The 15,099-nt window shown below is 36.2% G+C and overlaps 1 protein-coding gene across 1 annotated transcript in view; it reads left to right on the forward strand.

Moving 5' to 3' along the window:
- The first annotated feature begins 842 nt into the window (after window positions 1-842).
- The window catches only part of LOC133520915 (ecdysone-inducible protein E75), a 147,259-nt gene continuing 133,002 nt past the window's right edge, over window positions 843-15,099 (forward strand). The window contains exon 1 of the mRNA XM_061855594.1: window positions 843-1,113. Coding sequence (XP_061711578.1) covers window positions 858-1,113 — 256 coding nt within the window. The 5' untranslated portion in view covers window positions 843-857. The remainder of the gene's footprint in view (window positions 1,114-15,099) is intronic.

Genomic DNA, 15,099 nt, shown 5'->3' on the forward strand with positions numbered 1-15,099 from the left:
TATGTTGATTATACATAGAAAATATTGATATATTATGGTTAATACATATTCATTATCATTCCTTACAATTTTTTTCTCAATGTGTCTTTTTTTGTCTATATTTATAGCGTTGTTGTAACACGGACAGTACCAGTAACAGTTTATTATTAAGACGTATAGTCTAATCTTGACAAGCCATACAAAATTAGTTTTAGATTATAGTTAGGTATTAAGTAGTTGATGTCTGGGTATTATTTTTTCTTTAAAATTTGCAAATATGCCTAAACGACTTTAAAAATAATTTACTGAGTTTTGTATCTTTGACAGGAAAAAAAATATATCGAGATAGTAATGAGGACTATTTTTTAAGTACTTGATATTATATTTTAAAATTTTTAAATGTTAAATTTAGTAAGGTGTAATAACCGCAGTTCGAGAGTGCAGTGCACCCCAGCAAAGGTCAGAGTTAAGGTTAAAGTTGATGTCGTATGGGCGTTGCATCGGCGTCAGCGACGCTGGGCGGGCGGTGCAGGACACCTGAGGGTGAGATGAGGGCGGGCGCGGCGCGCGGGCGGCGGGGCGCACGCTGCAGATTCACTTTCGTCCGGCCGCGACCGCCTGCCAGTGAGAGAAAGTTGCCCGCGGCGAGCGGACGAGTCTCGCGTTCGCGGCGCTCGCTGCACCGCACGCACGATACGAGTACGCGCCCGGCGCCGCCTTGCGACATTCCCGCCCTTGCATTTGATGCTAAAATAAATAAATAAAAATGTCTTTACGACTTTTCGTGCGCATGAATTGTTGATGAAGTATGTGTAGAAACTTTTTATGACTGTTTAAAAGTTTTAAGATAGAGACTTACCAGTATTAATTAAGGAACAATGCAGTGTTATCCGAAGATGTCGCCTAAGCGCGAGCCTATGGACACTGGTTACGAGCCGGAGATGCTGCCCGGCGTGAGACGGTTGGAGCTGCCTGCGCCTCCTGGTAAGGAGTTCCGCGCGCCGGTCCTGATGCCGGCGCCCACGCACTCGGTAATCCAGTGCATGCGCCCGCCGCCGCCGCCGCCCCCGCCGCAGCCGAGGCTCCACAAGCCGCCGTCCTTCGAGGAACCTTCCAGCTCCATTCCCGATCTAGGTAAGTAGCGACCTACTACGATTTATTGCAATAAGGAAGTCACGTTGGACCTAGGTCAATAGGCACATGGTCGCAGACGTGTTACGCGCATTATCTGTCACTCTTACTTGACACTATCACTACTCACTAGTTTGTAGAAATGACGAAGGTCATTCAATTTCACCCAATTATTGTAATAAAATACGAAATTATTACAACAATGTTGAAAGGTAGATTCTTTCATTATAATATTGCTTTGACTTATATTAATTAATTTAAGGCGTGTGATCTAAATAGGCCAAGGGCCCGTGACCTAAAGATGGTGTCTGTGCTCTAATGATTACATGTAAAAAAGTCAATTTTAAATGATTGCTTTAATTTTCTTAAAATTGAAAACTAATTGGTTGACTTTTAGAATAAACTACATATTTCATCATTTCAGTCACATTAACCCCTATTTCCAAGGTCAATTTTTACGCGCTTTATTGGCAATTCCACCAATTTTATTAGTCAACGAACAGCGCGCGTGAAAATTACGTTCATGGATATGGGCCATACTTGATCATTTTGTTATTACGCGTTTTATGGTTTTAAAATTGAAAACCCAAGTTGTGTCCACCTAGTATCAATTCGTCCAACGTATAAAAAAGTATTCAAAGATTGCTTTAACAATGTTAATTGTTAATAGTCGACTAAATACTGCCGATTAAATCATAACTACCGCACGTCAAGATCAACCGTAAGTTCTCTGAACTGTTAGACGATCGTATTTCAGGACGTCCCGCCGAGTGCAGAGGCTTCTCCTGAACACTAGGTCACTGTTTCAGGGTCACTATCATACGCACATAATAGGTACAATTTTACTCTGCCTTGACTGAGGATTTATACTTCCTGCTTCGGAAAATTGTAACAACGCGTCAACAGCTAACAGTGATTTCCGGGTGATGACGCGTTGCGAAGGTCGTATTTATCAAACCACATAGTATTGTTGCAATGCATCGGCAATATGGCATAGAAATATTGCAATTATGAACACTGAGGTTAATATTGCATTTATTTTGCGCCTTAAAACGATTTACACATGAATACCTAGTATTTGGCGTTTCATGACACATAAAAATACGCACATTATAGGTACATATTTTTTATCTGTCAAACTATCGGATGATATAATGCAGAAATTTTTAATACTTAATTAAACAGCAGATCACACCATTTAATTTAATAGAGCAGATTTGAACGAAAACGTGCATTGAAATCATAATTTAAGACAAAACATCTTGATATAATCTCGAGAAACACGCGGTTACTTCCATAACACATTATAACACACGTGACGTACCTGTTGAAAATAATCCTGTTAACTTTATTTTCGCGAACGGCAAGATTAGATAAATATGGCAAGGTCGCAGCGACGTGTGGTGATGACGCGTCGGTGTCATTGAGGTCAATGTGACATTGGGCAAAATAATAGTCGGTGCTTATCTGACAATGTCAGCGGCGCGGGCGCAACGCAGGTGCGCGACCCCTGCACCCTGCTTGTTTGCGAGCCCTGTATATCACCGTATCATTCTTTTGACATAAGTTGTCCGCTGAGCCACGTGCCGGTTATTTTGATGAAGTACCACTAACAATATGGATCAAAATGACCGACCTGCATCTTACCGGTAGCATATCGTGCGTGTCTCTGTATCCGTCTTGATGTGTGTTCTGGCTAATAACTCTAATATGTGACAAATGCTTTATAACACTACCCTTATAAGACAATGGCGGTAAGAATAAATGTTTTTGAAACGTAATTTTACAATGCAGAATTTAAGGTATAATGTGCGCATATTTTGTGATACAGAATTTAGCTTACCTAGGGGCAGAAAAGTAGAGAAATAACGTATAAACCATTATTATGATATGAATTGATTTTGCATCCTATTGCATAATAGGTCAATGCCTATTGGTATGTAAACTTAACTAAACTTATGTAAACTTTAGTTAAGTCTACTTACATTTTGTGATGAGTGGAACTTATCGAATTTAGCATTAATTACGAAAATTTGCCATACCATTGCTATGTTCCACGTGATACCTAACCTAAGTGACGATTTAATCTAATGAGAATGGAGAATTTTAATTAAAAAAATATCGTGTTTCCTTACTAAGGACATATAAGCATGTAATTAAAATTTGCAACCGAATTTTACCTTGATGTTACGGAAGGTGATACAGATTAACAGATAAGATTTTATTGATTCTAGCCGTTATGGCGTGGCCATGGACTCGCTATTTGCCAAAATTGCGTTTCCAAACACATCCTTATCAGAGTAATTTTCGTCCATGAAAGGACAAGGACACGAATATACGTTTCAACATAATTTTCTCTATAGTAAATAATATTTTTATGTATATGTGTTATCATTATCAACTAACCTTCTGTAAGAGCAAATTACTTCCTACTGATACGCGATACGTGATTATGTTTCAAGCTAACTGGCTATTTACGTATATAATCGCTTTTGCTCTTCCTGATAGCTAGGTATTTATAATAATAGCTAATATTAGACAGATGCTATCTTATATTTGGCATATCATCTTCAACTGCATGCAGTGTGTGTGGAAACTGTTATATTGTCTCAGTGGCAAGATTCCGTTTTAGTTAAAAGGGTTGAAAAAGAAACGTCAAAAGTATTATTCAGCTCATGGAAACTTACTATCATTAAAAAACTCCTTGAAAAACGTATAAAAATAGTGACATGATATGTGTTACGTAGTAACAGATTTTCATCTACATACCAATTGTTCTAATTAATAATGTCGACTCGGAAAACAATGATAAGATGGCACAATCGAGGTGCGAATAAACTAGTCAAGCCAGTACTAGTACACATAATGGACGATTGAGTACAGGGAAGTGCTCGTAGCAACCTTGGTGGAGGTCACGGCGCGTCACTCGCGACATATAAATTGTTTCATAACATACCTAATCCACTTATAAGTTATAAGTTGCATGTCCAGGATGATTCAGGAGACGTGAGCAGGATCAAGCCTGCGTATCTATAAAAAGTAGTTATAAGTAGATTTTATAACTATCAATGTAGATGAAATTAAGTGATTCCCAGAAAGCGTCATTTTTTGAACTTGTTTTGTATCCAAAAAGCTTTTAACCGTTGGTATAGAAACAAGTGAAATTCGGAAAGGTCTATCCATCGTCCCCCCACCCCTGCTCGCTCACCCCCTCGTGACCGACGGGGGTCAGGGCCGATCGTTGTATATTTTCGGCACACGTGTCTGATCTGACGCTCTCAATGATGATAAATTAAAACAGTAGGGTTTGTGGATGAATTCAGATTGATACATTATTTTTAGGACGTAAATATTTGATACGTTGGGTATCCTTTTAAAATGTAACTTAACAACTCAAAACCAAATAGGAGCAGAATAAGTATTTCGAACTAATTTTCTTTTGACATTTTCAGCATAATATGTAGAATACAAATTACTTTAAAACGAAATACCTGCATGTATTCGGAAAAGTAATTAAAGCAAACTCATACTGATCAAGAAATGAAACACAAACATGGAGGCGTATTTCAACATCCACGACATAATGTTGTTTTGATATTGATTTCACATCAGTGCACTTCTCTCGCTTATAGATTTATGCGAGCGAGGTGCACTGAGACTACTATCAAATCAAGTTCATATTTTTAATGGGAATACACCTGTGCCTTCTGTGATTTATATCGCTCCATCGGCTCACCATGAGATTTGCGCAGTAAACGTGAAGCACATACGGATGAAACTCAATGACGAGGTAGGTATTAGGTATATGCACAACAACTAAGCAAATACCTATGTACTTCAGGTACCTATGTATTTCTTTTCAACGTGGAAAACGTAATGATTCGTAGCGAAGGTCGTTGATAAGAAATCCGCAATGTAACATTGCTTTATGCTATTGCTTTTACGCAATAAAATCATAACAAAGAGAAAAATGTGGCCATACACAGATGAGAATTGAAAAGAATTCATTGACAGCAAAAAACATTGTTTAGAGCCAATTCATATAGGTACATATCTGGTTAGTTTAGAAGCGATTTTTTTTATACTTAGGTCTTATTTTTTATTATGTAGAGGAAACCTTGGTACTAATTTTGCTATGGTTGCAAATCCTAACCAGTGTAGTAAATCTAGCAAGTTGTTGTATGGAGACCCATGCAATAATTTCTCAGTCCATGAAATTTTGCTTGGTTATTGTATAGTATGAGCCGAAACTAACATATAAATATCCAAAAAAAAAATAAACCTAAGTTAGGTATTTATACGTAAAAATATAAATCTGTTTATATGTTTAACCGAGTAATTCCTCTGTCCAAAATTATTTTACCAAATAAGTTATTTGTATCAGTATGTAATACTAGAAAAAAATCTAAAAATTTTGTCAAACATGAGATTTTTTTTTAATGATAATTCCTTTTTTGACGCTCATTTTCATCGGAAAATTGCTCTGTCATTTTTTTCTTCTTATATGATCTTAGAATATAATTTGGCGTAGTGGGTAAGAATATCCAAAAAAAATACATACCCAAATGTATGTATTTTACAACTATTAAAAACTGAGAGTGGAAAATTTCTCAGCCTGTATTCTTTTAAATATATACTAAATATATACGTATATACTTAAATTCAAAATATCCAAAAGAAATATCATCCAGAACACCGAAATTTTTGAAGCGAAGATAAATCCATCCCGCGGTTACGCAATAATGTACCGTCTTCCTTTAGCAGTTAAGTGCAGATTAGTGTCCTTGTGCTACTTGTACGACCCGACCGCGTGACCCGCAGTCCACACTTAAGAAGGGAGTTGTCGTTGTCACTGATGTGTGAGTCTTTACACTACATTTAGTTATTTTTGCGTTTTCTTTGTACCGAATAATATATACTTACACAGTTTTATATAACATTGATTAGAATAATATCACGCTAAAGACGTTAATAACAACCGACGTCAAAAACAACTAGGTTCTAGAATTTTTGCCACGTAATAAAGATTACCTATTTACTTATTGTATGCTTATCGTTAATAAATTGCGATATCTTAAAACTTAACCATCGAGATCTTTAAAACTACTGAACCAGTTTTGATGAAACTTGTACTATAAGCTGAAAGATACTTCATCATCATTATCGTCAGCCTGTTGCAGTCCACTGCTGGACATAGGCCTCCCCCAGATGCGCCACAAAGCACGTTTTCCCGTTTTCTGCATCCAGTCCCTGCCAGCTACCTTCTTTAGACGCCCACATAGACTGACTGAGTTTAAAGGTCCCTTTTTTCAGTTTTTCTTAAATAACTCGTAAACGGTGGCCCATAGCAAAAAATGTTCTGTAACGTAAATAATATATATAAAATTGCCGAATCGAAAGATTCAGTGCACTTTTTCGCTAGGATCAACATTTAAGAAATATTAAAGCGGGAAAGTTAATTAAAATCAATTTTATGGTCCATTTTACTATATTTTCGTGAATAACCCGTAAATAGCAAAAACCTTGTTAAACGTAAATAATTTACACATTTTTTTTACAAAAAAGATTCAGTAAACTTTTTGAGAGTATCAATATTTAAAAAGATATTAAAGGGGGAAAGTCAATTAAAATCAATTCTAAGGTTCCTTTTCTTTCGTTTTTCGTAAATAATTTGTAAAGTATGATCCATAGCAAAAAATCTCTCATACATAAATATTAACCATAATTTTTACTACAAGAAAGATATATGAAACTTTTCGCTAGGATCAACATTTAAAAAGATACTAAAGCGGGAATATTAATACTAATCAATTTTAAAGTCACTTGTTAATTTTTCGTAAATAACTCTTAAACGGCAGCTCATAACAAAACAGGTTCTTATACATAAATAATTAACATAATATTTCCTACAAAAAACATACAGACCACTTTTCTCCAGGATCAATATTTAAAACAATATTAAAGGGGGAAAGTAAATCACAAACAATTTACAAGTCCCTAATTTTTTTGTTTTTCGTAAATAACTCGTAAACAGTGGCCCAATGCAAAAAAGTTCTTTATACATTAATAATAGAAATGTAATTTTGTACAACAAAAGTTCCGTAATTTTTTTCGCTAGGATCAATATTTAATGAGATATTAAAATTCATTATCAGTTTCCAGGTCCTTTTTAGGGTTCCGTACCCAAAGGCTAAAACGGGACCCTATTAATAATACTCCGCTGTCCGTCCGTCCGTCTGTCACCAGGCTGTATCTCATGAACCGTGATATACAGTTGAAATTTTCAAAGATGATGTATTTCTATTGCCGCTATAACAACAAATACTAAAAAGTACGGAACCGTCGGTGGGCGAGTCTGACTCGCACTTGTTGGTTTTTTTTTAGTCTGAGGGGCAAAGTTACTTACAATGAATCCTCAGATCTCTTTTTTAGTTTTTCGTAAATAATTTGTAAAGTATTATGACCTATAGCAAAATATATATATATATATATATATATATAAACAATTATAATAAATTTTTTTACAAAAGACATGCGGAACATTTTTCCCTAAGATCAATATTTATTAAGGGTTTAAAGCGAGAAACACAAATAATGTGCAGAATTGATTAAAATTAACTTTCGCGGTTTAATATCTCAATAATATTGATCCTAAAGAAAAAGAATTGAAATCTTTTTTCTAGAAAATTTTATGTTAAGTATTTATGTTTGAACGTGTTTTGCTACGGGCTACCGTTTACGAGTTACTTACGAAAACTAAAAAGGGTTTTTAAAATTGATTATTATTAACATTCCCGCTTTAGTATCTTTTTAAATATTCATCCTAGCGAAAAGTGTGCTACATATTTCTTATAGAAAATTTTATGTTACTTATTTATGTAAGAGACATTTTTTTGCTATGGGTAATACTTTAGAAATTATTTACGAAAACTAAAGAAAAGGAACCTTAGAATTGGTTTTATTAACTTTCCCTCTTTAATATCTTTTTAAATAAGTAAGTAAGTAAGTAAATATTCTTTTAAATATTGATCCTTTCACAAAGGGTACTGAATCTTTTTTGTAGAAAGTTTTATGTAGATCATTTACATTTTACAGCGTTTTTTGCTAATTGCCACCGTTTACGAAAATATAGAAAAATGGACCATAAAATTGATTTTATTTAACTTTCCCGCCTAATCTTTAAATAACAAAGTGGACTGAATTTTTCTTGTTCGAAATTTTATTTAGATGATTTGCGTGAAAGAACATTTTTTGATATGGGCCACCGTTTAAGAGTTATTTAAGATAAACTAAAAAAAGGGCCATTTAGAGCTAGCAGCCGCGTCGATGCAATTGTCTCACGTGCGCTCCGAGCGATATCATTGTCGCTGGTTACGTTTAGAATTATAGTTTGGCATGCTATGACAGAAATATTTATATTTATATGTATTTCTGTTGCCGCTATAACAACAAATACTAAAAAGTACGGAACCCTCAGTGGGCGAGTCCGACTCGCACTTGTCCGGTTTTTTAGTCAAAGAGGAGCAAAGTTACTTACAATGAATCCTCAGGTCTCTTTTTTTAGTTTTTCGTAAATAATTTGTAAAGTATGACCTATAGCAAAAAATAAATGTGTATATAAACAATTATAATATTTCTTTTACAAAAGACATGCGGAACACTTTTCCCTAAGATCAATATTTATTAAGCTTTTAAAGCGAGAAACACAAATAATGTGCAGAATTGATTAAAATTAACTTTCGCCGTTTAATATCTCAATAATATTGATCCTAAAGAAAAAGTGTAATAAATCTTTTTTCCAGAAAATTTTATGTTAAGTATTTATGTTTAACATTCTTATTGCACTGGAGCACCGTTTAATAGTTATTTACGAACAACTAAAAAAAGTACCTATGAATTGTTTTACCCCCTATAATATCTTCTTAAATATTGATCCTAGAGAAAAGTGATCGAATTATTTTTTGTAGGAAATATTATGTGCATTCTTTATGTATAAGAACGTGTTTTTCTACGGGCTACCGTTTACGAGTTACTTATGAAAACTAAAAAGGGTTTTTAAAATTGATTATTATTAACATTCCCGCTTTAGTATATTTTTAAATATTCATCCTAGCGAAAAGTGTGCTAGATATTTCTTATAGAAAATTTTATGTATAAGACATTTTTTTTTTGCTATGGGTCATACTTTACAAATTATTTACGAAAATAAAGAAAATGAACCTTAGAATTGGTTTTATTAACTTTCCCTCTTTAATATCTTTTTAAATATTGATCCTTTCACAAAGGGTACTGAATCTTTTTTGTAGAAGTTTTGTGTAGATTATTTACATTTTACAGCGTTTTTTGCTAATTGCCACCGTTTACGAAAATATAGAAAAATGGACCAGAAAATTAATTTTAATTAATTTTCCCGCTTTAATATCTTTTTAAATATTGATCCTAGTAAAAAGTGTACTTTTCTTGTAGGAAATGTTACATAGATGATTTGCGTGATAGATCATTTTTTGATATGGGCCTCCGTTCACGAGTTATTTAAGATAAACTAAAAAAGGGACATTTAAACCCTCCCTCCCCCGTACACAATACAGGGACCGGAAAACCCGTTCATTTGGCTTACCCGTTCGAATGGGTAACCCCTTCATATGATAAGCTAATCGTATGGGTAACCCGTTCAACCGGTTACCCAACAATAATGATTAACCCGTATTATTCAGATTAACCTAATCGTAACAAGTGGTTACCGCTTACAGGAGCTGATTCGGTTTGTGTTTTGCGTGTACTAACCGGTAACCTTTCGGTTTAGGGTAAGCCTTACCCCTCTCCCGCGCCTTTCCTCCACCGCTGCGGCACCGCGGCAGAGATGGGCATTACGTAATTGATTCGATAATTATATTGTAACTACCGACGTAAAAGTACTTTTCGTTAATGTTGACTTACTATATAGATGCTTATTTGTATCCGGTTTTAGTAAGATGGCGGCCACACACTGTCATAAAAATCATCATTTTTAGGTTTTAGGGAGTTCCGATTTCGAAAAAGATGACCATTTTGGAGTCCAAGATGGTGACCATGTACTATGTCATAAAAATCGTCATGGATGTCGTTATATAGGTTTTAGGGAGTGCAGATTTCGAAAATCATGACTATTTTGGAATCCAAGATGGCGGCCATGCAATTTGTCATAAAAGTCGTCATGGATGGAGTCCAAGATGGTGACCATGTACTATGTCATAAAAATCGTCATGGATGTGCGGATTCGAAAATCATGACTACCTATTTTGGAATCCAAGATGGCAGCCATGCAATTTTTCATAAAAGTCGTCATGGATGTCGTTTTATACGTTTTAGGGAGTGCGGATTTCGAAAATGATGACCATTTTGGAGTCCAAGATGGCGGCCATGCAATTTGTCATAAAAGTCTTCATGGATGTCGTTTTATAGGTTTTAGGGGGTGCGGATTTCGAAAATCATGACTATTTTGGAATCCAAGATGGTGGCCATGCAATTTGTCATAAAAGTCGTCATGGATGTCGTTTCATACGTTTTAGGGAGTGCAGATTCCGAAAAAGATGACCATTTTGGAGTCCAAGATGGTGACCATGTACAATGTCATAAAAATCGTCATGGATGTCGTTATATAAGTTTTAGGGAGTGCAGATTTTGAAAATCATGACTATTTTGGAATCCAGGATGGCGGCCATGCAATTTGTCATAAAAGTCGTCATGGATGGAGTCGAAGATGGTGACCATATACTACGTCATAAAAATCGTCATGGATGTCGTTTTATAGGTTTTAGGGAGTGCGGATTTCGAAAATGATGACGATTTTGGAATCCAAGATGGCGGCCATGCAGTAAGTCATAAAAGTCGTCATGTAAATCGGTTTTTAGGTTTATGGGAGTGCAGATTTAGAAAAAGATGACCATTTTGGAGTCCAAGATGGTGACCATGTACTATGTCATAAAAATCGTCATGGATGTCGTTATATAGGTTTTAGGGAGTGCAGATTTCGAAAATCATGACTATTTTGGAATCCAAGATGGTGGCCATGCAATTTGTCATAAAAGTCGTCATGGATGTCGTTTCATACGTTTTAGGGAGTGCAGATTCCGAAAAAGATGACCATTTTGGAGTCCAAGATGGTGACCATGTACAATGTCATAAAAATCGTCATGGATGTCGTTATATAAGTTTTAGGGAGTGCAGATTTTGAAAATCATGACTATTTTGGAATCCAGGATGGCGGCCATGCAATTTGTCATAAAAGTCGTCATGGATGGAGTCCAAAATGGTGACCATGTACTACGTCATAAAAATCGTCATGGATGTCGTTTTATAGGTTTTAGGGAGTGCGGATTTCGAAAATTATGACTATTTTGGAATCCAAGATGGCGGCCATGCAATTTGTCATAAAAGTCGTCATGGATGTCGTTTTATACGTTTTAGGGAGTGCGGATTTCGAAAATGATGACCATTTCGAAGTCCAAGATGGCGGCCATGCAATTTGTCATAAAAGTCTTTATTGATGTCGTTTTATAGGTTTTAGGGAATACGGATTTCGAAAATCATGACTATTTTGGAATCCAAGATGGCGGCCATGCAATTTGTCATAAAAGTTGTCATGGATGTAGTTTTATATGTTTTAGGAAGTGCAGATTTCGAAAAAGATTACCATTTTGGAGTCCAAGATGGTGACCATGTACAATGTCATAAAAATCGTCATGGATGTCATTATATAGGTTTTAGGGAGTGCAGATTCCGAAAATGATGACTATTTTCGAATCCAAGGTGGAGGCCATGTAATTTGTCATAAAAGTCGTCATAGATATCGTTTAATAGGTTTTAGGAAGTGCGGATTTCGAAAATGATGACCATTTTGAAATCAAAGGTGGCGGCCACACATGTTGTCGTAAAAGTCATCATGGAAGTAATTTTTTAGGTTTTAGGGAGTGCGGATTTCGAAAATCATGACTATTTTGGAATCCAAGATGACGGCCACGTACTATTTAATAAAAGTCATCATGGATGTCGTTTTATAGGTTTTAGAGAGTGCGGATTTCGAAAAAGATGATCATTTTGGAATTCATGATGCCGACCATGATATATGTCAGAAAAATAGTCATGGATGTCGTTGTATAGGTTTTACGGAGTGCGGATTTCGAAAATCATGACTATTTTGGAATCCAATATGACGACCATGCAATTTGTCATAAAAGTCGTCATGGATGTCGTTTTATAGGTTTTAGGGAGTGCAGATTCCGAAAAAGATGACCATTTTGGAGTCCAAGATGGTGACCATGTACAATGTCATAAAAATCGTCATGGATGTCGTTATATAAGTTTTAGGGAGTGCAGATTTTGAAAATCATGACTATTTTGGAATCCAGGATGGCGGCCATGCAATTTGTCATAAAAGTTGTCATGGATGTCGTTTTATAGGTTTTAGGGAATGTGGTTTTCAAAAATGATGGACCTCAACCATGTGTATCGTAAAGAACTTGTCATGACATTTAAAATGAGCTTAAACTCGATAGCATTATGGGAAGTCATCTATGAGTTCCATTGACAACTTCCGATTTCACTATCAGACCTTCGTCACCATGTGTATCGTAAAGAACTCATGAAGACCTTTAAAATGAGCCCAAACTCGATAGCATTACTTGTAGTTATCGATGAGTTCCATCAACACCTTCCGATTCCACCATCAGACCCTCGCCACCATGTGTATCGTAAAGAACTCATGAAGACCTTTAAAATGAGCCCAACCTCGATAGCATTACTTGTAGTTATCGATGAGTTCCATCAACACCTTCCAATTCCACCATCAGACACTCGCCACCATGTGTATCGTAAAGAACTCGTCAAGATATTTAAAATGAGCCCAAACTCGATAGCATTACTAGTAGTTATCGATGAGTTCCATCAACACCTTCCGATTCCACCATCAGACCCTCGCCACCATGTGTATCGTAAAGAACTCGTCAAGACCTTTAAAATGAGCCCAAACTCGATAGCATTACTAGTAGTTATCGATGAGTTCCATCAACACCTTCCGATTCCACCATCAGACCCTCGCCACCATGTGTATCGTAAAGAACTCGTCAAGACCTTTAAAATGAGCCCAAACTCGATAGCATTACTAGTAGTTATCGATGAGTTCCACTGACACCTTCCGATTCCACCATCAGACCCTCGCCACCATGTGTATCGTAAAGAACTCGTCAAGATATTTAAAATGAGCCCAAACTCGATAGCATTACTAGTAGTTATCGATGAGTTCCATCTACACCTTCCGATTCCACCATCAGACCCTCTCCCCCATGTGTATCGTAAAGAACTCGTCAAGACCTTTAAAATGAGCCCTAACTCGATAGCATTATTAGTAGTTATCGATGAGTTCCATCGACACCTTCCGATTCCACCATCAGACCCTCTCCACCATGTGTATCGTAAAGAACTCGTCAAGACCTTTAAAATGAGCCCGAACTCGATAAAATTATTAGAAGCCATTGATGAGTTCCACTGACACAGGAGATGTGCACAGACAGCTAACGATAAAGAAAGTGACTATAATAGGAGTAATAGGTACTAAACAAAAATATACCAAAATCAATGCAACGCCTTACCATATTAGGTAATTTGCCTTAAACTTTAGCATGTGTTTTGAAATCTACGTTGTGCGCTACTTGACTTAACGTACACTTTTGTTTGAATTAGCAATATTAGGTCGGCAAATTACAAAGCCTTTGACAAATACCGACTGCCGCCGCGCCGCGCCGCGCACTCGCACGTGCACGTAGGGAATGGAACCGCCGTGTTTCGCGTCGGGCGCTACGTTAATAGACCATATGCAGTTCACGTAAAAGTTAAAACAGCTTGTTCGTATTTAATCAGCGCTTGAAGGGGTAACCCTTTCCCGGGTTTTTAATATCGGTAAGCGCTAACCTGAATTAATTCAAATAAAAGGATTAGTTTCTTAACCGGTAAGCGAATCAAAAGCTTACCGAAATGAAGCGGTTTTTGGAACACAGCTTTACAATAACCCGGGTTTTTGAACGGGTTAGGGTAAGCGGGTCCGGTCCATAGCGCCACCCCCCTCTATCAGTACTTTCAGTATGTTATGTAAGGTACCTTTATTAACAACTATGCCAAAATTCGCTTATACACGAATTATTTCCCCGTTTTTTCCTTCGTTTGATGGCCTAATACGTACGACTCGAATTGAATAAATTGAATTTAAGAATATAAATATTTAAATTAGACACATCGCATAACCTACCTACTTCATTTGTAGGTACGGTAGAGACTATACTTACGGTAGGTACTACACAGACAGGCAGGCATTAGGCAGGTCAAAAAAGAAACAAGTAGAAATATTTTTAACAACAGTAACCTATGCACCTAGGCGATACGCGAATGAATAGAGAAGTAGCAAGCTGCCACCGCCGGGCAGGCGCGGCGCGCGCGCTTGCGGCGGCCGGTACCGCTCCCGCACCCCGCTTGTACACCCCGCTCCCTACACACTGCTCCCGATATGTTAAGTTTTTAATACGCTCGTTATTTTTTTGGATGTTTTTATAGTTGGATGGAAATAAAACTGTGATTTTAATTCAATAAATAAAATGGATAGAGAAATTTTTCACAGCGAGTAAAAAGGCAATTTCTGAAAATAGTATAGTTACATGGATTTTTTTTTAGATTTTCATTTTGTAGCTATAAAACGGCAATAAAATGGCATTCCAGTGAAAAAATTAGACGGAGTAATTTTCCGGTCCAAGACACGTCCAAAAATTATATTTTATTAATATTGGTATTTCTACTGGGATATTTTTTTGGATATTTCATATATTGTTGTAATACGTTACATGAATATGTCTGGTGAAGAAAGTTTGAACGGAGCATTTTTCCGTAAAAAGATATTAACGATTTAATACTTTAGGTATTTACTTAAATCCTATTATTATTATTCTTTGGAAATTAAGACAATAC

This window comes from Cydia pomonella, chromosome 9 (genome assembly GCF_033807575.1).
Source record: "Cydia pomonella isolate Wapato2018A chromosome 9, ilCydPomo1, whole genome shotgun sequence".
NCBI lineage: Eukaryota > Metazoa > Arthropoda > Insecta > Lepidoptera > Tortricidae > Cydia > Cydia pomonella.